Genomic DNA, 26,175 nt, shown 5'->3' with positions numbered 1-26,175 from the left:
GTAGATTTTCTCTTCTTGATAAACTTACCCCAATGAGGGAGCTCTCTCCCTTGCACTGGGTTGAACCCAGTGTTTGGTTTTCCTCACTCCTGGGGAGACAGGAATGGAGTACATCCCATTCTTCCTACTTCTGTTTCTCCATGCTTCACTGCCTTCACCTATTTTAACGAAACCCTCTTCTAACTCAGTAGAATTCTTTTCTGCTCAAAAACTCTACACAATGTTACATGTCAAATTTATTCCATTAGGAAAACCAAAAAACAAACAACTAAACAAAACCCCCTCCCAACACACAGAACAGAGTTGACCACTCAGAGAGTTGCCAGGTGGAACTTCCAGAAGTGATGGCTGCCAGGTCAAAGTATCCTGGGCCACAGGAATGGGAGTCACATACCTGGGGTTGAACTCTAGCTCTGCCATTGACCTTGGGCAGGTCAACTCCTCTTTCAGCCTCAGTTTTCTCATCTTTAAAATGGGGATACAAGGGCCCCTGACTCATAGGGCTATTGCAAGGAAAAAATGAGGTCATGCGTATAAAGGTCTGGGTACACCATATGGCACTTAGTAGATGTTCAATAAATCGTCTTTCTCTTTGCTTTACTTGGGAGACTAAACCAGTAAAAGGAGTGTCAGGCAGTTGTGTATGTGTGTGTGTGTGTGTGTGTGTGTGTGTGTGAGCATCTCTACTGTTTAACAGATTGTGTGGTAAAGGTAAGAGGCTCCAGAATATATGTCTCGATCAGAAACCCGAGGAAGATAAGGCAGTGCGAGCACAGGCAAGATTCACCCATTTTCAGTGAGTTCTGTGTCCTTCGCCTCCCATCAGAGTGTGGGTGTCCCTTGAGGCTGTGCCGAAACCACAGGCCTGGACTCAAATCCGCTAGAAGCTTATGGTGTCTCCTGGGTGGTGGGGAAAGCTCTGGTTCCCAAGTCTGAGGGTCCCCATGTTCTCACACTGGCCCCATCAACAGTCTCCCCTTTGCCAGTATCATCTGTGACAGTCACAACAACGATGTCCTAAACATGCTGTCCAGTTGGCTTCTCATGGTTTTGCCACGTCCGTGCCATAGTTTCTCCATCTGTCAAAAAGGTCTAGAATCGGACCTGCCTCACAGGGCTGTTCGTGGATATAGTAAGTTAATCCGTCTGAGCCCGCTTACAAAGTGCCTGACACAGAGTCCCTATTCTCTATCACCGTATTTATGATTTATATTATTACTACTAAGAACAAGACCTTTGCATAGAAGACTCTTCAGTGATACTTTGTTACGAGATGGGGAGGGACCCTGAGTATGACTTCAAACAGCTGCTGAGTCTGGAGATGAGGCTCATGTATTTAAAGACAAGCGCCCACATTCGCTGACCTCTTCTGGGGTGACACGTGACTGTCGACTATTTGCCCCCCTGAAAACAAAGCACCTAATCTGTTCCTCTAAGAGGAAGGTAACTTTTAAACAATGGGAGAGAACGTAACTGCTTTCTTACATCTTTGGAAAGAGCATTTTGAAAGCATGTTTGGAAATGTTTCCATTGTTATGAGCTTGTATTGCCAAAAAGCAAGGAAAGTATGTTTCCCTTAGAAACTCTCCAAGCCTGCACACTTCAAGAACTTGAAAACGGAAGATTCCAACCAATTTCAAAAAGCTTCCAAAAAGAAAACTTTCAGGGGGTTTTGAATCCATTTGTCTTCCGATTTGTTTGCCGGACTTAGTGATGGATATCTAGAAAGATGAATGTAGGTGAGCCAGATTTCACCAAAAACTGTTCCCTATTTTGAGAATGGGACTAAAATATGAATATTGGTGTTTAGAAAGCACAGCCCAGGTCTTCCCTGGTGGCGCAGTGGTTGAGAGTCCGCCTGCCGATGCAGGGGACACGGGTTCGTGCCCCGGTCTGGGAAGATCCCACATGCCGCGGAGTGGCTGGGCCCGTGAGCCGCGTCCGGAGCCTGTGCTCCACAACGGGAGAGGCTGCAACAGTGAGAGGCCCGCGTAACCCAAAAAAAAAAAAAAAAAAGAAAGAAAGAAAGCACAGCCCATGAGGTGCTTCTTTCATTTGGATTTAGACATATTTGTATAAATCCAAATGAAAGCGCTCTTTTCAGCTCTAACAGCCAAATCAAGTATGGAAGTAACTCTACACAGAACCAGACTCCTGAATCACGACAACACGGAGTGTTAACCCATGTTTTTCAAAAAATTGAAGAAAGCGTATGCAGTTGCATTGCTAACTGGAAAAATATGTTATAAAGAATGTTTAAAGGAAGGCCAAAAGGTCTATTACACTGTTAGTAAATAAAATAAAAACATTTACAAGCCGTGTTTATTTAATCTTTATGTCCTCCTTTAAATTCTTTTAGTTTTTATATATGCTTTATACTGCTGGTAATATATTTGTAATTTATAAACTTTTATGCCCACTTGGAGACCTCTGCTCTCAATCACCTAATCGAGTCCCAGGTGTCCCTCAGGTCACTGTGGAGGCAATTTTAGCTTCTTGGTGGAGGGTGGATGGGGAGAGAGGGGGCTTTCTTCGGGGTCCAGGGAAGCAGAGCCTGCTGCCCCATTCTCAGCCTCTAGGGGGCAGAAGAGGGAAGCAAAAAACAGCTTGGGGGAAAAACGGACTCAGAAAGACAGCCCAAGAAGGGCTGGCTTCAGGAGATACCTTAGAATGTCTGTTTTCTCCCCAGCCTTCCTCACTGTCCCCTCTCAAGACTGGAGTAAAACAAACCAGCTACAGCCCCTGAGGACTGAGAAAAATCCCACTGAGTGCTGGAAACAAGGAGGGGAGTCAGTGGGCTATGGGGCTTTCACCTGGACACTTGATTCACCTGAAGATGACAGACAGCCAGGCCCTGGACTCTGGCCCCTGCCCTGCTACTTCTTGAGCCTCAGTTTCTCCAGCTGAGATTAAGAATTCCATAAGGGTTCAGTTACATCCCTTTGGCCAAAGTGCCTGACGTGCCCTCGGTCCTAAATAAATGTTCCCACACTCTTTCTCGTGATTCATCCACGCTCCATCCCCCTGAGATCTTCCCTGGCCTGTCATCCAGAGGACATCACTGCTGATGGTGGGGACCAGTGTGAGGCCCTCCTGTCCTCCTCCCACTTCTCTCCAGGACTGGCTCACTTCCGTCCTGCCCCGGATGTCAGAGCTGAGGTTGATTTGTTGGTCACCCTATGGCTGTGGTTTCTGAGCACTTTTTTTTTTTTTTTTTTGCGTTACGCGGGCCTCTCACTGTTGTGACCTCTCCCGTTGCGGAGCACAGGCTCCGGACGCGCAGGCTCAGCGGCCATGGCTCACGGGCCCAGCCGCTCCGCGGCATGTGGGATCTTCCCGGATCGGGGCACGAACCCGCGTCCCCTGCATCGGCAGGCGGACTCTCAACCACTGCGCCACCAGGGAAGCCCTCTGAGCACATTTTTGAGCAGACGTCCTGCGGTGCATGTGTGCCCTAGCCTGTTTGTTCTCTGTGAATACGGCCAGATAAAAAGCCCGGGCTTCCGTCTCATCACCAGAGCAGGTGTGGACCACAGCATGAGCCTCCTGACACACCTCCAGGACTCCTTACCTCCCAGCCACCCACCCTGCCGGCCCCCTGTGCAACCTTCCAGAAACACAGCCCTGGGTGTGTCATGCTCTAGGTTCCACAGTCATCACTGGATCCTCATCACTGATGGGGTAAGACCTTAGCTCCTGGGTTGATGTTCAAGGCCGTGGGATAGGAGCTTTCCCCAACCCCCTGCACTCCAAGCGTCTTCTCTCTCCATGCCTCAGTTTCCTCATCTGTCAAATGGAGGCAACTAGCCTTGTGAGGGTTGAGAGTGACAGGGGATGGAAGTCTCCTCCTGTGGTGAGGACGCTCAGCATGTGTTGCTGCCCCCTCCTCCTCCCCATTTACAGATGAGAAAGCTGAGGCTCTGAGAGGTAGGGGTGGCCCAGATGTGGCAGAGCCAGGATTAAAATTCAGACCTTCCACCCTCGATCCGGGACATCTGCTAACACATCCCAGCTCAACCGTCCCTCCTCAGTGAGGCCCCTGGTTGCTGTCGCTTGCATCCTGTTTTACCATCTGCAATTATTGAATGTACGAGCGGTTTCCTTGCTCATTGCTGTCTCCTCTTCTAGAACATAGCCCCATGAAGGTATGGACCTGGTTGGTCTTGTTCGTTGAAAGCCTAGCACAGAGCCAGGGCCTGTTAAATTCTTCTTGAATAGTTGTTGGAAGAGTTAAGACAGTTTCAAAGAAAACTCCAGTTGATCACTTGCTAATGAAGTGGGCTCCTTCCTCCTCTGGAGACCCCACACTCTGGGACTTCTTTGATTGCACAGAGCTCCAGGGTCCCTTGCTCCCCTGGGAACACTGGCCCCAAGCAGCAGGCAGCCTCATAAACACACCAGCGTTGCGAGGCCGGCTTTCACTGAAGCCCTGGAGAGGCATCTGAACCAGGGAGTAAAGTGTGTATTAGGCTTAGATACCTTGGGAGTCAATGTTTAAAAAACCTCACCAGTAATTGGAAATTGGCTAATTCCTTGCTATAATTAGGAGGGCCTGGAGGCCGGAGATGCTCTGGTTTCCCAAGCTTTATTTTGAAGGCTTAGAAAACAGGACGTGGCTGGGCTTCCCTGATGGCGCAGTGGTTAAGAATCTGCTCTGCCAACGCAGGGCACATGGGTTCGAGTCCTGGTCTGGTAAGATCCCACATGCCGCAGAGCAACTAAGCCTATGCGCCACAACCACTGGGCCTGTGCTCTAGAGCCCGTGAGCCACAACTACTGAGCCCACGTGCCACAACTACTGAAGCCCGCGTGCCTAGAGCCCATGCTCCGCAACAAGAGAAGCCACCGCAATGAGAAGCCCGTGCACTGCAACGAAGAGTAGCCCCCGCTCGCCGCAACTAGAGAAAGCCCGCGTGCAGCAACGAAGACCCAACACAGCCAAAAATAAAAACAAATAAATTTTTTTAAAAAAGAAAAAGAAAACAGGAAGTGACTTAGGAGGTCCAGAAGCTGGCGAGAGTGTTTGCAGCAGCTCACTCCAAGTAGAAAGTGAGATGCATTTGGGTCATGTCCCTTCAAAGCATATTCATGGTTCCTGAAAAGTATGAATTGGATTATTAACAGCAACAGTTTTTCTGGTAAATTTTGTTGAATATAAAAAAGGGCACAGTTCCCAACTGTATGGCTCAATGAGTTTTCCTAAAGTGCACACACCTGAGTGACCAACCCCCAGAAGCCCCACCCCCAGGGGCCCCTTTCAGTCACTATGCCACCTCGAGACTAACCATCACCCTGACTTTTAGCACCACAGACGTGCTACATGGTGTTATCAAAAATGTTTGGGGCCTTGATTCCAGGTTCTCAAATTTGAATGCCCCCAGGGGCTCCCCACAGGTGTCCCTAACGATGGAAGGGCCCAGTGGGACTGTGGTCCCTCGTGATCCGCTTTACGGGGAACTTTGGCAATGGTTGCCAGGCAAAAATGCAGGCCCGGTGTCGGCAGGTAACTTGATCTTGCCAGAGAAGCTGAAAGTCTAGGTTTTTATGTGAAATCATGATTATTGAATGTTGGCAACTCATGAAAATTTAGCACCCTGTGGAGGCCATTTCCAACCAGGCCAAACAAAACATGCTCATGGGCCAGACTTGGCCTGCAGGCTGCCGGTGGAGGTGACCTTGAGGGACCCCCAGGCCCGTGGGGGAGACGAGCGTGAACACAGACATCACAGCACAGGAGGGGTGATGAAGGGCCAGACGGAGATGGACAGAGCCAAGGAAGGCTCTGCCATGCGTGGAGCGATGTGTGACCAGCACTTTGAAGGACGCACAGGATCAGCACAGCCAGGGCATCCAGGCAGAGGGAGGGGGAGGGAGGGAGGTGGGCGAGGCCTGGGGGACTGTCCCAGCCCACGGTTATCAGGAAGCGGAAAGTGGCTTGGTGTGTCGGCGGCATGGGAGGGGCTGAGATGTGGGCAGGGCCAGCCGTACAGGACCTGGAAAGGCAAACTGGAGCATCTAGACTTTGTCCTGGGGCCGGCAGAGGGCAGTACTTGAGCAGGTTAAACAGAGGCATTGGGGGCATTCCCTGGTCCAGTGGTTAGGACTCGGTGCTTTCACTGCCGTGGCCGGGGTTCAATCCCTGGTCGGGGGTCTTGGGAGACAGGAGGCCTTGGCCTTTGACAGTGTCTGAAGAGGAGGGGACAGGGGCTTGGGCCCACATTTCTGGCCTCCTAAACAAGCTCCCTCCCCACCTCAGCCCCACCCCAGGCAAAGACCCTCCTTGACCAAACCTTAGTCGGGCTCCTCTGAGCCCTTTTCTCAACTAGGCCCTGGCCTTAGGCTCTGTCCTTGGCCGGCTTACTCCAGTTTTAGCAAGAATCCTACTGGTTCAGTTTAGCAAGAATCCCTCATCCTTGAAACCCAATCAAGTTCCTCATTCCCCACTCCAGACAGCTTACCCTGCTGGGCCGCCTTCAGCAGGAATCCTGTCAAGTCGCTTTAGCTAGAATCCCCCCAGCCCTGAGGTTTCCTCCGCCCACCGACCGCCCCCCTGCCCCTTGGCGATAAATCCCCTCTTGTCGCTGTGTTCAGAGTTCAGCCCAATCTCTCTCCTGTGGCAAAACTCCTTTTGCAGTGGTCCCTGAATAAAGGCTGCCTTACCGTCTTAACAAGTGTCATGGATAATTTTTCTTTAACACCTGTCCACACCCAAGGCAACTGTAACATTATTTGAGGATAAAAATACGTATCCTATCCAAGGGGCTTGCTCATGAGTTTGGATTCGGTTCCGGAAGGGTGTGTAGACACATGCAGTGGCGCCCTCTGGTGGCACAATCTCCACCCCCTCGTCCTTATCCTCACTTCGAGTACAAGGTCCAGGGCAACATCAGTCAGAACTTTGGAGCTTCCCCGCGCCCCGCCCCCACCTGCTCGGGCTCAGCACAGGGAAGCTCTGTCCTTGCAGGAGCTCCTGCCAAACACCTCAAAGGCGTCTTACACATCCCACCTCAGATCCTGCTGGATCTGCTTTTGAAAATTGACACAGATGCAGAACCTCGTTGCAACCACCCTGGTCTGAGCCGCTGGCATTACTTGCACGGATTCACTCACTAGCCCCCAGCTGGTCTCTGTTTCCCCCTTCTTAATTCAGCATCTAGAGTGGTCCTGTTATACTCCAAGTCAGATATGTCTCTCCTCTACTCAGAACCTCCCCAGGCTCCCACCCAACTCAGAATAAATGCTGGAGTCCTTGTAACTGACTCCACACACGATGACCTGTCCCCTCCCCCCATCACCTCTCTACTCTCCCTGCTCACTCATCTCCAGCCACACTGCTTTCTCAGTTATCCCCTACCTCAGGGCCTTTGCACTGGCTGCTCCCTCTTCCTGGAACCTCCTTTCCTGGGATATCTCCATGGCCTGCTCCCACCCTCCTTCAGACCTTTGCTCCAATGTCAACCTCCCAGTGAGATCTCCTTGAAGCCCTGATTTAAAATCGCAATCTGCTACGCTCACTCCTGTCCTCCTCCCTTTATTGTTCTCCTTGGCTCTTAACACCTGCCGACTCTACAACGTACTTATTAATGCTGTTCATGCTCTTTTCTCTCCGGTGCTGAGCATCCAATGGGCACTCAGAGAGTGGAAGACTGTCTTAGATGGAAATTTCAAACCCCTCTGTGCTTCCTCTGGGTACTTCTTAAGAGAGTGTGGTCCCTGAGACATATGTCACTTGGGCTCTCCCGGCTTTGAATGCCCAGGACAGGGTTCCCAGCCTGTAGGTCCCCGAGTGCTACACACATGCACATGAACCACCGTCTCAAGCCAACATCTGAGGGACTGGTTTTCAAATGTGCACAGGTACTGCTCCGATGAATACTGCTCGGCCGTTTAAAAGTGTCACTGAATTCTTTTCAGCTGTTTGGCCATGATGTATTTTCTCTCTCAACCAATACCCTCAATACTGAATGGAGGTCCTCCTCAAAATAGCTGGGAACGCCTTGCCTAGGGCCAGAAAAGGGATCTAATGAACAAGTCTGGAGACCCTTGGCCATCCTTCCTATGGGTTCCTGCCAGGAACGTTGGCTACAATTATTCTCACCTACCCCCAGGCACAGCAGCAGCAGCTAGGGAGCACAGGCTCACCCACCAGAGTAAGGCAATCCGTTAACCTTGAATTCTGCAAGCCCTGCCACTCCACGAGCAGGGGGCTGTTGGAGCGGTTCTCAGCTTGGGCAGAATTCAGATGAGCTCTTGTAATCAACATGCAATTAACTGTTGCACATCCTGGGCATCCGGGCACCCTGTGCTTTGCAGGGTGACGGGGCTTCAGGGGTCATGGTTATTTTAGAGCAGAGGTGGGGATGGAGCGTTCATAGTTGGGCAATCCCACCTTGCACAAGAGATCCTGAAAAGGTCTGTGTGAATTTAATCCTCTGATCTTGGTTCAGATGCTAATAATAATAATAATGATGGCCAGCGTTTATTGAGCACCTACTAGGTGCCAAGTGCTTTTTGCAGGTGTGATCTCACTCCGACAGCCCAATATTCCTCCTCCCTTTTATAGATATGGAACTGAGACTCAGAAAGGTTTAGTACAATAACTTGTTCAAAGCCCACAGCTGGTCAAGCCCCCAGGGTCACCTGACCCCAAAGTCAGTATTCTTGACCTTTCTGTTCCCACCCCCCACCTTGGAGATTCTGGGTTGGCAGCCTCTGTAGGGCACCCCTGACTGATAACTGCAACAACTTTGTGTCTGGTGTGGTATCTCCTTGGGTCATACTGCTAAGGATCTCAGGTGGGTGGGGATGCCCGCATGGGGAAGTCCCATTCGTCATATCCGACACTTGGCATCCTGTGTGGCACACTTCTTTGCCACCCTTCGTGCCGTACCATGCCATGATAAGGAGCCCGGGTGACTGCAGCTTCATCCTGCCAGGGGAGCCTGTCCTGTTGGTTCACACAGCCCAAATCTCCCTGGGAGACCCCCAGGGGAAGCACAAGCCCTTTAGACTCTACAACCCCGCATTTCTGGTGAGGTACCCCTCCTGACAGGTCCTGCAACTCCAGGATCAGTAATGAGGCATCCTTTTCAGTGGGCCCTGCTGCTTCTTGGGTGTGGGAAGCCCAAAAAACTCAACTCTGCAGCTCAGACTCTTTGGGGCTCCTTCTTGGGGCTCCCTACCGGGCCTCCAGGGGAGGGTGCTGCGGGTCCATGTTCGTCGTGGGGAGCCCCAGCAGGCTCTGCCCTTCTCTCCAGAGGGCGGGACTTCTCTGGTTCCTGTGTGAGATGACCCCTCCTGGCTGGTTTTGTTGCTTCACGTTCCCGGTGGGAAGCCTCTTTCTCTGAGAGCGCCTTCTCTGGCACTCTCTTTCCTTCTCAGACTCTCCACTCGGGTGCGGGTCTCTTTAGGGGGCGCCCTTCTCTGCCGGGCCCCCGCCAGCGACCGGCGTGGGGCGCCCCCTCTCCCAGTGAGGGCGGGAACCAGAACAGTGTCGCCGGCCGCCTGCAGGTGTCTCCCCACGGAGGGGCGCGCGTCCCTGCGCCGTGGCCGCTGCCAGGCGCCAGCGGCTCCTCGCCGAGGTGCACTCGCGCTCCGGGCTCCGGGCGCGCAGGAGCCGCTCCGCCACCGCCCGCCCCCCGCGCCCCCACCCCGGGGGCGGGGGCATGGGCCAGCGCCGCGTCCGCCGCCGCCCATCGCAGGCGCCCGAGCCCCGGGGCGCGGCGGGCAGCGGCCGCTGACGCGGGGCGCCGGCTGCCAACTTCGCGCGCGGAGCTCCCCGGCGGCGCAGTCCCGGCGGCGCGGGCGGCATGAAGACGAACCGCCGCGGCCGAGCGCTTCTGGCCGTGGCCCTGAACCTGCTGGCGCTGCTCTTCGCCACCACCGCCTTCCTCACCACTCACTGGTGCCAGGGCACGCAGCGGGTGCCCAAGCCGGTCTGCGGCCAGGGCGGGAGCACCAACTGCCCCAACTCGGGCGCCAACGCCACGGCCAACGGCACCGCCGCCCCCGCCGCCGCCGCCGCCGCCGCCGCCGCCGCCGCGGGGAACGGCCCCCCTGGCGTCGAGCTCTACAGCTGGGAGACAGGCGACGACCGATTCCTCTTCAGGAATTTCCACACCGGCATCTGGTACTCGTGCGAGGAGGAGCTCGGCGGGCTCGGTGAGTGAGCGGCGGCGCCCCGGGGCTCCGCTCCCGGCTCCCCCGGGCTGCGCGGCCCCGGCGCCCCAGACCCAAACCCGCGCTCCCTCCTCGCGCCCGGGCCGGGGGCCCGCGCCACCGCCAGGACGCCGTGCCCCGCGCTCCGCAGGCTCGGCCGAGCGTTCGGGGGCGGGGAGCGCGGTGGGCAGGTCCGGGGGTGTCGAATGATGGCGTTCGGGACGCTCCGCCGTTTCAAGGTTCGGGCAGAGCTCGTGCCCCTTCCGAGCACCAGGCGCCTGTGGGGACGTCGCCGCGCCTTGGAGAGGCGCGTCTCCCGGCACCCACCCCGTTCCTTTCCGAGCCAGAACTCATCTCCATGCTCGCCCCTTCCCCCTCTTCCTTTCGCGGGGCACTGGCTACTCCCATCCATCCCTTCCCGCCTGGGGTGGCGATGGTGTTGGCGCAGGGACTGGTGCTGTCAGCCGCCCCTTCCACCGCAGATCCACAGAGCCAGAAGCCGAGGGGCTCGTTCTTCCACCCCCATCCCCAGCCCGCACTAAACCGCTCCCGGACCGGGTTTGGGCAGCACGGGAGTGAGGAGTGGGGGCAGTCTGGTGGGTTCCCGGCAGGGAGCCCTTCGCGTCCCGGCCCCTGCCCGGGAGAATATGCGGCGGGAAAGCGGGACAGCTCGGCGAGGCTCGGATCAGAATTGGGGCGCGGGGTGGGGGGGACTCTTCAGAAGGCAGATCAAACTGTTCCCTCGGCCTCGCACCCTTTCCTGGACCTGCCGCCGGAGGCAGGCAGGGCCGGAGTAAGTGTCCCCGAGGCAGGCATTGAGGCTAGGGCAGGACTCAGGGGAAAGCTGCCTGGCGGTGGTTGTACCACATGCTGGGGATGCTGGTCCACACCACCCGGTACCTCCCAGACGATGTTGCTCCGAGGCCAAGTCTGGGGGCCCTCTTGAGTGGAATTGACCTCTTTGCCCAAGGTTAAAACTCCCCGTGCCTGCCTAGCTCTTCGATGTCAGCGTGGGCTATGTGTGTAGTCTCATGTAGACAGGAGTGGGCCACAACCGCTAGTTTGCCCTGAATACGGCGTTGGCCTGACTGGTTTAAGGGACAGAGAGAGGAAGGTGTGAAATAAACCCGGGGAGGCTGCTGCCTCTGCCTGGAATGCCCTTCCCCACATCTTCCCTGGCTGGCTCCTCCTGAGCTCCAATGGGACTTCCTGACCCGCCTTCCCAGGCCGGGTCCCTTGGAGAGAAGACCCCCCATCCCCCTTTGGAGGCAGGGCCTCCCCATCTTCGTAGCTCACCACCATTTTTATCTCCCCCATCACACTTGGCCCACCTGAAGTTTTCTGGGGGCATGCCTTTGGTCACCAGCTTCTTGTCCCCCTTACCCATAGGATGTCACTCCATGAGGGCAGGGCCCCAGACGTCTTGTTCATTGCCATGCCCAGTTTCTGGGTACCGTCTAGTGCATAGAAGGTCTTCAATACCTATTTGCAGGATAAATGTTGGATGAGGCTTCGGGACCATGAACCAGAGGTTTCCCGGGGTGCTGCCTGCCCTGTCTTGCCTGTAGGGGTGCCCCACTGAACTTTCCTGGGACCACTTGCTTGATGCCGGCTGTTTGCCAAAGACACTCTGAATAGGGTCCCACCCCTTACCAGTTTCACCCCATCAGACTCACTTCTGATGTGCACTCAGGACTTGAATTTTTACTCTGGGATGTAATAATAATAATAATTTAATGATTTAATAATAATTAACCTTAAAGGACATCTTGGCTAAAATTCCCTGCTTTCCGCTCAGCCCAATCCTCTCCCATGGAGGGCTCGGAATGCCTCGTCCTGGGAAATATCTGCACGCTTTGGGGTGGGGTCCCCCCACCTCACCTCCGCCTCTCACCAAGTTTCTCCTTCGTGTAAAAACGCAGACTCCCTGCCCTTTCCTTTATGTACACACTTAAATCCAATGCTGTGTCCTGCAGTGGAGTTGTCCTGTCTCTGCCCCATGGAGTGCCTGGGCCCTCGCTGGCCAGCTGAGCCTCTCAATTGTTTGAGGTCTCTCCTAGCTTCTTCCTGAAGGTCACGCCCCCCAACTCTTGCAGTTATTTCCCTGTAGCTTGTCCGTGTAGCTCCTCCAGGGCTTGATACAGGATGTTTAAAGCTAAGCATTAAAAAAATTGTTAATTAAAAACAATGCTAGCTCACGTTTATTGAGCCCTTCATGTGCACCAGACATTGTTAAAACTTCTCACCGGCCGGATCTTGTTGAATCCTTGCCAACACCCTTGTGGCAGGCACTTCTATGGTGCCCATTTTTTGCCAACACCCTTGTGGCAGGCACTTCTATGGTGTCCATTTTTCAGATGAGGAATTTGAAGCTAAGAGAGGTTTTCGTCTGGCCTCACAGCTGATGAGGGGGCCTGAATTGTCTTCATGGGGCACAAAGGAATCAAAATGAAGTGATCAGGGAAGAGAATGGTACAGTTGGGGGTCAGAGAAAGGCGTGATCTGGGGCGGCTCAGCATAAGACCCTTACCCCCAGTCCTTGGTTAGTAAAAACATTGATGGTTAGTTTGTTGGGTAAATAAACCAAACGCACAGTTTTCTCTTTCCTCTTGATCACTGTTGGCTAGAGATCGCCCCTCCCAGAAAATCACAATTTTCCTCCCTGGGAGCTTGGAAAATAGTTATCAGCCTGTCAGTGCTGGTGAGAAATTCGGGAGGTCTGAGCCAAGCTTTGGATGGTTTCCCCCACTGATCCTACAGTGCCCAAATCCTGCCCCTCCACGGTCATGGTACTGAAAGGGTGTCAGGAGGTACCTGACCTCAAACTTTTGTTGCTATGACAACCTTTCTTCTGGGTTCTGTGCCCATTTTAAAATTTATTTTCTACTTGAAGAGAAAAAAAAAAAAAAACAACACCCCAACAGCCCTCCCCGCCGAACAAAATCCTGTCCTCCCCACCAGAACATCAAGGACCAACTTCCTTCCCTCATGCCCATGAAACTACAGGGAAGGCTTTCTTCCTTTCTCTGCATTTTATGTTCACTCCAATGAAAACACCAACCACGAAATACTAACCTCTCCGTGAGAAGCAGGTGCTAAATGTTCCTTCCTCTCAAACGCCTGTTTGGTAATTTCTTTCTGTGCTCAGAAAAACCTCTCCCCATTCTGGGCAGCCACAGGGAAATCTAATAAACCCTTTTCCCACACGAAAAATCTACGGCGTTCACAAAGAAAACTGCAGCCTGTCCTAAACAGACACAATTTCCCCAGACCCGGCACAAAGGAAGCTTTTCTCCTTCCTCCAAGAAGGAGCATCAGCCTCCTTCAACAAACAGAAAGACAAGTGTGGCCTCGACACAGAATTACCCCAAGCCCTTCACGCAGATTGGATCTCTCTTCTGGATTAGATGCTCTCAAGGCTCGGGTGGGTGCAGACGCAGGCATTGGGGTTGGAGGGGCAGCAGAGAAAGGCCTGGAGGGGTCACGAGTGAAGGTCTGGAGGCGGGCAGGTGGGGCTGGCAGGCAGGTGGCTGTGCTGACGGGGAGCACAGGTGATGCTGGACTTCAGTCTCAGGGAGTGTGTGTTTGGACCTCAGGAAGTGGGTGGCTCCGGAGGACTGATGGGGTGGCAGGGTCTAGGAGGGCTTGTGAGCGTGGCTGGAGGGAAGTGGGATGGGGCGGCCAGAGAGAAGGGAGAGGAGGAGCTGGACGTTTGGTGTCCCGACTCTAGACCCACTGTCTCCCCTGTCATGGGTGGGACAGTGCCCACTCTCTCTTGTGGACTTCGGCAGCAGCCTCTCCGCTTCCACCATTGCCCCCACCCCGGCCAGTCCCCCGGCCACCCTGCATCTGAGTGATCATCAGACCCGTTTCTCCTTTGCACAGCCCCCCTCTGACAACTGCCCCTCCCCCCACTTAGAGTCAAAGCCACATCCTCCCCAAAGCTTGAGGCCCTGCGTGAAGGTGGCCCTCAGCCCCTCCCTGGCTACATGGCCTCTCTGCCTCTCTGGCGTCCTCTCCTTCTCCCGCCTGGTCACTGGCTTCTGCCACACTGGCTCCTGACACCAGGCACACTCCACCTCAGTGCCTTTGCACTGCCTTTCCCGCTGCCTGGAATGCTCTTCCCCCAGTTGGCCACAAGACTGTTTCTGGAAACTTCTTGAAGTCAGCTCTTTCCCAGCACCCCATTCAATATTGATCTCCCCACGCTTTTGCTGCTTGATTTTTCTGCTAGCATTTGCCACCGTTGACTTTTCCTCGGTGTTCCTCGTTTGTTTTGTGTGTGGTCCACCAGCTCCGTGAAGGTGGAGGTTGAGTTTGTGTTGTTTCACGGCTGGCTCCCCAGTGCTCAGGACACTGGCAGCAGTAGGTGGTCAGTCAACATTTGTGGGATAGATGTTGGTTGTTATGTCTGTTGTCCTTTGTGTCCGGTTCTTTGCCAGGCTCTAAGTGTCTTCTTATGCTGCAGGGAAGCAGGGGGCCTGGCCGGGGACCCCTCCCCTTCCACTGAGGCTTCTGTTACATCTACCCCTCCTTACACACACACACACACACACACACACACACACGCACACACACATGCATGAGTGTGGGGCGGGCCCATAGCCCCTCAGGAGAAGGCCCCTGCCACCCCCCCGCCTTTCTTGCTTCCCCTTCATTTCTACAGAAAACCCCAGCTCTTCTGTCCGTCCCTTATATCATGCTGCTACATTTTCACAAGTATGAGGACGCATGTGATGTCCCCAACCTGGGGACTTGCGGCGCTCGGGAATACGTTGGTGTAATATCAGACAGGCCAGGAGCAGCGGATACATGAAGAGTTGGACTTTGAAGGGCATGGCTTGAGCCCCCAAAAGTGTTACTTCCTTTTGTTCCCATAACAGCCATATGAGGTAGGTGCCATGGTTACACCCGATGAGGAAACCGAGGCACAGAGAGGTGAAGTGACTTGTTCAAGGTCACACAGCTTCCAAGTGGCAGAGTTGTGATATGCAGAAGGCTCCAGAGCCTGGCTCTTGCCTGCGGTGCTGTGCTGCACCCCGTCCCCCCAACCCAGTTCACGCAGCCTCCCCAGGCACCTCCAAGAGGCCTCAGTGAGAAGGACGCTGCACCAGGTGTCATGAACCCTGGGTTCAAGTCCAGCCTCCAGTGCCAACTTGCTGAATGACGTTAAACAAGTCACACTCCCTCTCTCTGTGGCCTTTTCTTTCCTTATGTGTAAAATGAGGGTTTGGTTTTATTTTTTGTCTGGTTGATGGAGGCGGCAGAGCACCCCAGGACCACAGGCCTTGTGGTCAGACAGTTCAGGCTCCAGCCACCATGCCACCACTCACCTGCTGTGTGACCTCTGGCAGGGGCTTGCCCTCTCTGGGCCCCTGTTTCCTTGGCTGGGACAAGAGGACGATGATATCTGCCTCATGATAGTGTCCTTGGAGTTAAAGCAAGATAACGTGGATGCTTGGCTGGTACACAGCAATCACTCAATAACGGAGCTTTCGGTGACCTGACCTCGTGTCAGAGGCTGCAGACCCATGGCTATCGGGTCAGATCCAAACTGTCCATCTGTTTGTTTGGCCCTGCAGGGTCTTCAGCATCTTTGAATAAGTTGCCAATATTTGAAAATTGAGACACTTCACAGAAACATCTGGATTTATGGCTTTTCTCAAAAACCTGGCAGATCCATCAGCGCTGGGCCCAGGTTCCTGTGGGAGTGGCAGCTGCCCCTTCTGGGAATCCATCGCCCACCCCTCCTCACTACTGATGTAACTTTGCCACCTTCCAGGCACTCAGGACCCAAGCCTTGGGGTCCTCCTTGGTGCCTCTTGCTCTCACATCCCACGTCTCATCCATAGGTGAATCCTGCCAGCTCTTCAGTCAGAATCCAGCCCCTGCCTGATCACGTTCCACCAGCTCTGCCCTGGCCGGGCCCCTGGTGCCTCTCCGCTGGACTAGGGCAGTAGCCCATCCATGGGCTCCCTGCTCCTGCCCTTGGCCCCCCACCATCTGTTCTCCACCCAGCAGCCAGAGGAATCCTGTTAAATCCGAGTCAGGTCACTTCCCTCCACTGCTCAGGGCCCTCCTGTGCATCTCATCTCGCTCAGTTACAGCCAAACATCCTCCAAAGCCTGTGGGTCCTTTGAAATTTGCCCCTATTGCCTCTCTGACCATCTCTCCCCACAACTGCTCTGCTCCAGCCATACCGGCCTCCTTGCTGGTCCTTGAACAGGCCAAGACCTCCTGCCTCAGGACCTTTGCACTTGCTGTTCCTTCTGTGTGGGAACTCTTCTCCCAGTTGTCTGCCAGGCTCCCTCCCTTCTCAGGCAGGTCTCTGCTCAAAGGTTCTCTTCTCAGTGAGACCTTCCCAGACCACACGATGTATATCAGTGACCTCACCACCCCCAAGCACTTCTCCCTCCCTCCTTATTCCCCCATCACTCTCATTATCGTCTTACCCACTACATATCACACTCATTTATCTTCTTCCTTTCATTAAAAAAAATTAAAAAAATTTTTATTGGAGTATAGTTGATTTACAACGTTGTGCTAGTTTCTGCTCTACAGCAAAGTGAATCAATTATACATACACATATATCCACTCTTTTTTAGATTCTTTTCCCGTATAGATCATTACAGAGTATTGAGTAGAGTTCCTGTGCTAAACCGTAGGTCCTTATTAGTTATCTATTTTATATATAGTAGTGTGTATATGTCGATCCCAATCTCCCAATTTATCCCTGCCCCCCTTTCCCCCTTGGTAACCATAAGTCTGTTTTCTATATCTGTGACTCTATTTCTGGTTTTCACTTGTCTTCTTTATGATGTCTCTGCCCTGCACGGATGCTAGCTCCATGGTGGCAGGACTTGGTCCATTTCACATAATGCCATATCCCAGAAACTAGACGAGCTGGCTTTGAGTAAGGGTTTGGTGAATACGTGTTGAAAGCATTTGGGATTCTAGGACCTTCTCAGGACTTGTGTGTGCAGTGAGAGGCCCCAAGCTCTGTGCCCATCATTCCCATGGACTTGTCAGATATTCCTTCTTCCCTCTTCCCTCCCCTGTTCTGCTCCCAAGAAGAGGTATTTAGTGGGCTGCTGTGAAGGGCTGAGGGGGTTCACTGTGGTCATCCTCCCTGTTTAAATCCTGGGGTACCAGACTCAGAACCATCTTGCAGGGATGCTGTGACCTCGGGCCTCTGTGCTGTCTGTGGGACCATCCGTGGTGGTTAAGCTCTTCTGGTCCCAAGTGATAGAAGCAGACTCAGGCCCACTTAAGGATAAAGGGGAGGTTTTTTTTTTTTTTTGGTATGTGGGCCTCTCACTGTTGTGGCCTCTCCCGTTGCGGAGCACAGGCTCCGGACGCGCAGGCTCAGCGGCCATGGCTCACGGGCCCAGCCGCTCCGCGGCATGTGGGATCTTCCCGGACCGGGGCACGAACCCGTGTCCCCGGCATCGGCAGGCGGACTCTCAACCACTGCGCCACCAGGGAAACCCGGGGAGTTTTTAAGAAGGATGCTGCTGCTGCCTACAGAATCCAGGCAAAGGCCTCGGAGGTCAGAGCCGGGACCTCCTGGGCTCCTGGAGGCCAGAGTTGACGAGTCCTCCCTCATGTCTAGAGCCACCAACTAAAATTCTACAGGGACCAGATTGGAAACCAAAGAGAGTAAACATACAGGGAGTGGGGGGGACTGTGGGGAACCGGGAGCGTCTGCCTGGCCTAAAGCGGCAGCTACTGTTCAGCTCCAGGTGACCATTATCATTGGGGGAGGGGAGACCGTGTGGTGCCAAGTTGTCCATTTTGTCAACACTCCAGGTTTTTATACCAAACCTCTTTTTTTTTAGTAAGAATTGATACCTGCCACTTTTATTTGTTTTATTCTTTCTCTGTTAGGAAAACATTAACAGGAGATGGATATTTATTAATAAAATAATACATTTGTAGATGAATGGTTATTATAAGAGCAATTGAAATAATATAGTTTTATTAAATCATGGAAATAGATGAACAGAAACTTATTTATATTAAAAATTGTAGATGTTACTTTTTTTAAATTTAGCTAAGTTGTTGAGGTATATTAGCTTGCTTTTATTTAAAATTTTTGAAAAATTGAAAATATTTCAAGTGTAATTTCTCAAATTTTGTTTTGACATATATACCAAACTTCTTGATGGTTGAAATTTGGCAATGAATTCAATTAAAAATAAGAAGCCCGCTCTGCAGGCCCAAAGCCAACACTTATGAGGGGTGAGCAGACCCTGTCCTGCCAGTTTGCAACTTCTAAGCCAGAGCTCTGTTCATGTGATTGGAGTCCCAGCTCCTTGTTTCCATGGTTATTGGTTCATGGTCTTGAGAGACAGTCTGATTGGACAGTGTGGTGCTGGTGGCCATGATGGCTGGTCCAGTCTGCTCTGTTCTGGGAGTGGAGATGTAGGATTACACAGCTCCATCCTGTGGATGGAGGGAAGGGGAAGCCAGGGGAATAGGTAGGGGCTTGGGCAGACATCCCCAAAGGAGTCGACCCTGTTAGGCAGGACACCAGGACTCCCTGAAAGTGAGGGAAACTCATCTGAAATGGGCTTAAGAAAACAAACAATTTATGGTTGCTCTTTTTAAAAAACTTTTTTTTATTTTTTAATACAGCAGTTTCTTATTAGTCATCAATTTTATACACATCAGTGTATACATGTCAATCCCAATCACCCAATTCATCACACCACCATCCCCACCCCCCCGCGACTTTCCCCCCTTGGTGTCAATACGTTTGTTCTCTACATCTGTGTCTCAACTTCTGCTCTGCAAACCGGTTCATCTGTAGCATTTTTCTAGGTTCCACATACATGCGTTAATATACGATGTTTGTTTTTCTCTTTCTGACTTACTTCACTCCGTATGATGGTCTCTAGATCCATCCACGTCTCAACAAATGACCCAATTTCGTTCCTTTTTATAGCTGAGTAATATTCCATTATGTACCACATCTTCTTTATCCATTCGTCTGTCGATGGGCATTTAGGTTGCTTCCATGACCTGGCTATTGTAAATAGTGCTGCAATGAATATTGGGGTGCGTGTGTCTTTTTGAATTATGGTTTTCTTTGGGTATATGCCCAGTAGTGGGATTGCTGGGTCATATGGTAGTTCTGTTTTTAGTTTTTTAAGGAACCTCCATACTGTTCTCCATAGTGGCTGTATCAATTTACATTCCCACCAAGAGTGCAAGAGGGTTCCCTTTTCTCCACACCCTCTCCAGCATTTGTTGTTTGTAGATTTTCTGATGATGCCCATTCTAACTGGTGTGAGGTGATACCTCATTGTAGGTTTGATTTGCATTTCTCTAATAATTAGTGATGTTGAGCAGCTTTTCATGTGCTTCTTGGCCATCTGTATGTCTTCTTTGGAGGAATGTCTATTTAGGTCTTCTGCCCATTTTTGGATTGGGTTGTTTGTTTCTTTAATATTGAGCTGCATGAGCTGTTTATATATTTTGGAGATTAATCCTTTGTCCGTTGATTCATTTGCAAATATTTTCTCCCATTCTGAGGGTTGTCCTTTCGTCTTGTTTATGGTTTCCTTTGCTGTGCAAAAGCTTTGAAGTTTCATGAGGTCCCATTTGTTTACTTTTGTTTTTATTTCCATTACTCTAGGAGGTGGATCAAAAAAGATCTTGCTGCAATTTATGTCAAAGAGTGTTCTTCCTATGTTTTCCTCTGAAAGTTTTATAGTGTCCGGTCTTACATTTAGGTCTCAAACCCATTTTGAGTTTATTTTTGTGTTTGGTGTTAGGGAGTGTTCTAATTTCATTCTTTTACAGGTAGCTGTCCAGTTTTCCCCGCACCACTTATTGAAGAGACTGTCTTTTCTCCATTGTATATCCTTGCCTCCTTTGTCATAGATTAGTTGACCACAGGTGTGTGGGTTTATCTCTGGGCTTTCTATCTTGTTCCATTGATCTATGTTTCTGTTTTTGTGCCAGTACCATATTGTCTTGATTACTGTAGCTTTGTAGTATAGTCTGAAGTCAGGGAGTCTGATTCCTCCAGCTCCGTTTTTTCCCCTCAAGACTGCTTTGGCTATTTGGGGTCTTTTGTGTCTCCATACAAATTTTAAGACTTTTTGTTCTAGTTCCGTAAAAAATGCCATTGGTAATTTGATAGGAATTGCATTAAATCTGTAGATTGCTTTGGGTAGTATAGTCATTTTCACAATATTGATTCTTCCAATCCAAGAACATGGTATATCTCTCCATCTGTTGGTATCATCTTTAATTTCTTTCATCAGTGTCTTATAGTTTTCTGCATACAGGTCTTTTGTCTCCCTAGGTAGGTTTATTCCTAGGTATTTTATTCTTTTTGTTGCAATGGTAAATGGCAGTGTTTCCTTAATTTCTCTTTCAGACTTTTCATCATTAGTGTATAGGAATGCAAGAGATTTCTGTGCATTAACTTTGTATCCTGCAACTTTACCAAATTCATTGATTAACTCTAGTAGTTTTCTGGTGGCATTTTTAGGATTCTCTATGTATAGTATCATGTCATCTGCAAACAGTGACAGTTTTACTTCTTCTTTTCCAATTTGTATTCCTTTTGTTTGTTTTTCTTCCCTGATTGCCGTGGCTAGGACTTCTAAAACTATGTTGAATAATAGTGGTGAGAGTGGACATCCTTGTCTTGCTCCTGATCTTAGAGGAAATGCTTTCAGTTTTTCACCATTGAGAATGATGTTTGCTGTGGGTTTGTCGCATATGGCCTTTATTATGTTGAGGTAGTTTCCCTCTATGCCCACTTTCTGGAGAGTTTTTATCATAAATGGGTGTTGAATTTTGTCAGAAGCTTTTTCTGCATCTATTGAGATGATCATATGGTTTTTATTCTTCAGTTTGTTAATGTGGTGTATCACATTGATTGATTTGCATATATTGAAGAATCCTTGCATCCCTGGGATAAATCCCACTTGATCATGGTATATGATCCTTTTAATGTGTTGTTGGATTCTGTTTGCTAGTATTTTGTTGAGGACTTTTGCATCTATGTTCATCAGTGATATTGGTCTATAATTTTCTTTTTTTTTGTAGTATCTTTTTCTGGTTTTGGTATCAGAGTGATGGTGGCCTCATAGAATGAGTTTGGGAGTGTTCCTTCCTCTGAAGTTTTTTGGAAGAGTTTGAGAAGGATGGATGTTAGCTCTTCTCTAAATGTTTGATAGAATTCACCTGTGAAGCCATCTGGTCCTGGGCTTTTGTTTGTTGGAAGATTTTTAATCACAGTTTCAATTTCATTACTTGTGATTGGTCTGTTCATATTTTCTATTTCTTCCTGGTTCAGTCTTGGAAGGTTATACTTTTCTAAGAATTTGTCCACTTCTTCCAGGTTGTCCATTTTATTGGCGTAGAGTTGCTTGTAGCATCTTAGGATGCTTTGTATTTCTGTGGTGTCTGTTGTAACTTCTCCTTTTTCATTTGTAATTTTACTGATTTCAGTCCTCTCCCTCTTTTTCTTGATGAGTCTGGCTAATGGTTTATCAATTTTGTTTATCTTCTCAAAGAAGCAGCTTTTAGTTTTATTGATCTTTGCTATTGTTTTCTTTGTTTCTATTTCATTTATTTCTGGTCTGATCTTTATGATTTCTTTCCTTCTTCTAACTTTGGGTTTTGTTTGTTCTTCTTTCTCTAGTTCCTTTAGGTGTAAGGTTAGATTGTTTATTTGAGATTTTTCTTGTTTCTTGAGGTAGGCTTGTATAAACTTCCCTCTTAGAACTGCTTTTGCTGCATCCCATAGTTTGTTTTTTGTTTTTTTTGCGGTACACGGGCCTCTCACTGTTGTGGCCTCTCCCGTTGTGGAGCAACAGGTTCCGGACGCGCAGGCTCAGCGGCCATGGCTCAGGGGCGCAGCCGCTCCGCGGCATGTGGGATCTTCCCGGACCGGGATACGAACCCGCGTCCCCTGCATCAGCAGGCGGACTCTCAACCACTGCGCCACCGGGGAAGGCCCCAGCTTTCTTTTGATTTCCATTGGCATGGAATATCTTTTTCCATCCCCTCACTTTCAGTCTGTATGTGTCCCTAGGTCTGAAGTGGGTCTCTTTAGACTGCATATAGATGGGTCTTGTTTTTGTTTCCATTCAGCAAGCCTGTGTCTTTTGGTTGGAGCATTTAATCCATTCACGTTTAAGGTAATTATCGATATGCATGTTCCTGTGACCGTTTTCTTAATCGTTTTGGGTTTGTTTTTGTAGGTCCTTTTCTTCTCTTGTGTTTCCCACTTAGAGAAGTTCCTTTAGCATTTGTTGTAGAGCTGGTTTGGTGGTGCTGAATTCTCTTAGCTTTTGCTTGTCTGTAAAGCTTTTGATTTCTCCATCGAATCTGAATGAGATCCTTGCTGGGTAGAGTAATCTTGGTTGTAGGTTCTTCCCTTTCATCACTTTAAGTATATCATGCCACTCCCTTCTGGCTTGTAGAGTTTCTGCTGAGAAATCAGCTGTTAACCTTATGGGAGTTCCCTTGTATGTTATTTGTTGTTTTTCCCTTGCTGCTTTCAATAGTTTTTCTTTAATTTTTGCCAGTTTGATTACTATGTGTCTCGGCATGTTTCTCCTTGGGTTTATCCTGTATGGGACTCGCTGCGCTTCCTGGACTTGGGTGGCTATTTCCTTTCCCATGTTAGGGAAGTCTTCGACTCTAATCTCTTCAAATATTTTCTCAGGTCCTTTCTCTCTCTCTTGTCCTTCGGGGACCCCTATAATGCGAATGTTGTTGCGTTTAATGTTGTCCCAGAGGTCTCTTAGGCTGTCTTCATTTCTTTTCACTCTTTTTTCTTTATTCTGTTCCGCCGCAGTGAATTCCACCTTTCTGTCTTCCGGGTCACTTATCTGTTCTTCTGCCTCAGTTATTCTGCTATTGATTCCTTCTCGTGTAGTTTTCACTTCAGTTATTGTATTGTTCATCTCTGTTTGTTTGTTCTTTTAATTCTTCCAGGTCTTTGTTAAACATTTCTTGCATCTTCTCGATATTTGCCTCCATTCTTTTTCCGAGGTCCTGGATCATCTTCACTATCATTATTCTCAATTCTTTTTCTGGAAGTTTGCCCATCTCCACTTCATTTAATTGTTTTTCTGGGGTTTTATCTTGTTCTTTCATCTGGTACATAGCCTTCTGCCTTTTCATCTTGTCTATGTTTCTGTGAATGTGGTTTTTGTTCCACAGGCTGCAGGATTGTATTTTTTCTTGCTTCTGCTGTCTGCCCTCTGGTGAATGAGGCTATCTAAGAGGCTTGTGCAAGCTTCCTGATGGGAGGGACTGGTGGTGGGTAGAGCTGGGTGTTGCTCTGGTGGGCAGAGCTCAGTAAAACTTTAATCCGCTTGACTGCTGATGGGTGGGGCTGGCGTCCCTCCCTGTTGGTTGTTTGGCCTGAGGCAACCCAACACTGGAGCCTATCTGGGCTCTTTGGTGGGGCTAATGACAGACTCTGGGAGGGCTCTTGCCCAGGCGTACTTCCCAGAACTCCTGCTGCCAGTGTCCTTGTCCCCACGGTGAGCCACAGCCACCCCCCGCCTCTGCAGGAGACCCTCCAACACTAGCAGGTAGGTCTGGTTCAGTCTCCCTCGGGGTCACTGCTCCTTCCCCTGGGTCCCGATGCGCACACTACTTTGTGTGTGCCTCCAAGAGTGGAGTCTCTGTTTCCCCCAGTCCTGTCGAAGTCCTGCAATCAAATCCCATGAACCTTCAAAGTCTGATTCTGTAGAAATTCCTCCTCCCATTGCCGGACCCCCAGGTTGGGAAGCCTGACGTGGGGCTCAGAACCTTCACTCCAGCGGGTGGACTTCTGTGGTATAAGTGTTCTCCAGTCTGTGAGTCACCCACCCAGCATTTATGGGATTTGATTTTGCTGTGATTGCGCCTGTCCTACCATCTCATTGTGGCTTCTCCTTTGTCTTTGGATGTGGGGTATCTTTTTTGGTGAGTTCCAGTGTCCTCCTGTCAGTGATTGTCCAGTAGCTAGTTGTGATTCTGGTGTTCCCACAAGAGGGAGTGAGAGCACGCCCTGCTACTCCGCCATCTTGGTTCCTCTCCTATAGTCGCTCTTGATAGAAGGTCTCCTAAGAAAAGTCTGGGGTTGTGTCATGGCTGGATCACAGTGTTATTGGGAATTTCTCTTTCCAGCCCTTGGCTCTGCTTTCTTCTGGATTAGCTTCATTCTCAAGTGCACTCTCCCACTGTGGTCAGCCCCACAAACTTTGAGCTTACCTCCTGTCCTTCCAGTAACTTCAGGACAAAAAGAGATCCTCTTCCCCAAAGTTCCAAACAAAAGTCCCAGAACTGGCTCTCATTGGACCAACTTGGACTGAACGGATGGGTGTGGCCAGAGGGGTGGATGGTGTTGATGAGGACGGGTCCCCCTAAGCCATGAGGCCTGAGAGTGGAAGAGGGGAATGTCAGTTGGCCCTTGCCTCAGCAATGCTGTGTAACAGCAAAACCTCAGGGGCAGACAACTGTAAGCATTTACTTAGCTCGAGAGTCTGTGGGTCCATATTTAGGTTGGGCCTAAATGTTAGGTAACTCACATGTGTGCTGGTCGCTAGCTATTGGCTGGAGTGAAGGAGGCAGCTGGGCCACGTGCCTCTTGTCCTTCAACAGGCTGGCCTGGGCATGTTCTCAGATGGTGTCAGAGATGTAAAAGCCAGAGCGAGCCAAATTGTGCAGGTGCTTTTCAAGCCTCTACTTACGTCACATTTACTTACATCCCATTGGCCAAAGCAAATCACGCAGCTGAGCCTGGAGCCACTGTCGGGGGGCACCACAGAGTTATAATGGCCAAGGGCATGGATACGGGGGGTGGTGGTGAAGAATTGGGACCATTAAAGCAATCACTGTATCGTAGGTGGTTCGTCAAAATCGGGGACTTGTCCCAGTAAGAGGGGAAATAGATGCTGGTCAGATAAGAATAACAGATGCCCCCTACTTACACAGCAAGGATACATCTGGGAGCTGAAGGAGTTTGTGGCCATGCCCTCCATCCCTGGCCTAATTCCTTTTTAGCCAAGACACTGCAGCTGTTCTTGAGTCAGAGGTTCTTAATTGTGTGGGGCTCTGGGGCTCTGTGATGCTGGGATGAAACCAGGGGCCTCTATGCAGAGAAATGCGTCCCCCTAAACACACAATTTGGCCTACAGTTTCCCGAGGCCCACACTGGAGACCACACCAGGTTGAGAACCTCTGATTCATCTGGTGTTTCCCAAAGTTGGCTGTGCCCCAGAGTCATCTAGAGAACTTGTTAAAATACAGATTCCCAGGGTCTTGCCCTTGGACTTACTGCTGGATGGGTCTGGGGTGAGGTCCAGGGATCTGTATTTCCCCAGAGGTTTCCAGAGCACGGCAGGCATGGGCACCAGTGTTCCCATCCAGGCCTCTCATTCTGCATCTGGGAGGGAGGCAGCAGGCAGGGCTAGCGCAGAGCGTGGCGCAGAGCATGACTGCCAGCCCACCTCAGCCTCCTGCTCCCTGCTGTGCCTTGCTGCTTCCCTCCACTTCCAGCCACATCGAGCTTATTTCCCACCACCGGGCGTTAGCTGTTCCCTTCCTCTAAATATGAAGAACTTGTCTCAGCTGTCACGTCCGCAGACCCTCCCCAAGCCCCAGCCCTCACTGCGGTGTCCTCCCAAGGTTTCTTTTCTTCACAGCACTTACCACTCACTGAAATGACATTGTTTTTTTTTTTATTTCTGTGCACATTTACGATTTGTACCTCTCATCCTAAAGTGAGCAGCTCAGAGCAGACCAGAGACCATGTTCAACTTCTCACCGTGGTGTCCCAGAACCAGAACGCAGTGGTCCTTAGGAAGTGGCAGAATCCCTTTGGGTGGGAGAGCTGATACCCAGGGTCTCAGTGTCCCAGGATGCGGGTCTTCCATGGGATGTGCACGTTATCTTGGACATGCTTAAAGCAAAATTAAGCATTGAGGGCTGCCAGGAGGGCCAGGTTGTGTGTGTGTGTGTGTGTGTGTGTGTGTGTGTGTGTGTGTGTGTGT

The 26,175-nt window shown here is 50.6% G+C and overlaps 1 protein-coding gene across 2 annotated transcripts in view; it reads left to right on the top strand.

Moving 5' to 3' along the window:
• The first annotated feature begins 9,743 nt into the window (after positions 1-9,743).
• GSG1L (GSG1 like) overlaps positions 9,744-26,175 on the top strand; it is a 215,388-nt gene continuing 198,956 nt past the window's right edge. The window contains exon 1 of one of the 2 annotated variants that reach the window (XM_029221178.1): positions 9,744-10,161. In XM_029221178.1, the coding sequence (XP_029077011.1) occupies positions 9,810-10,161 (352 nt within the window). In that variant the 5' untranslated portion in view covers positions 9,744-9,809. The remainder of the gene's footprint in view (positions 10,162-26,175) is intronic. The other variant, XM_029221177.1, reaches the window with a different exon arrangement.

Source organism: Monodon monoceros, unplaced genomic scaffold (genome assembly GCF_005190385.1).
Source record: "Monodon monoceros isolate NGI ecotype Baffin Bay Population unplaced genomic scaffold, NGI_Narwhal_1 Super_Scaffold_13, whole genome shotgun sequence".
NCBI classification, from domain to species: domain Eukaryota; kingdom Metazoa; phylum Chordata; class Mammalia; order Artiodactyla; family Monodontidae; genus Monodon; species Monodon monoceros.
This window is presented reverse-complemented; position numbering and strand designations above follow the sequence as displayed.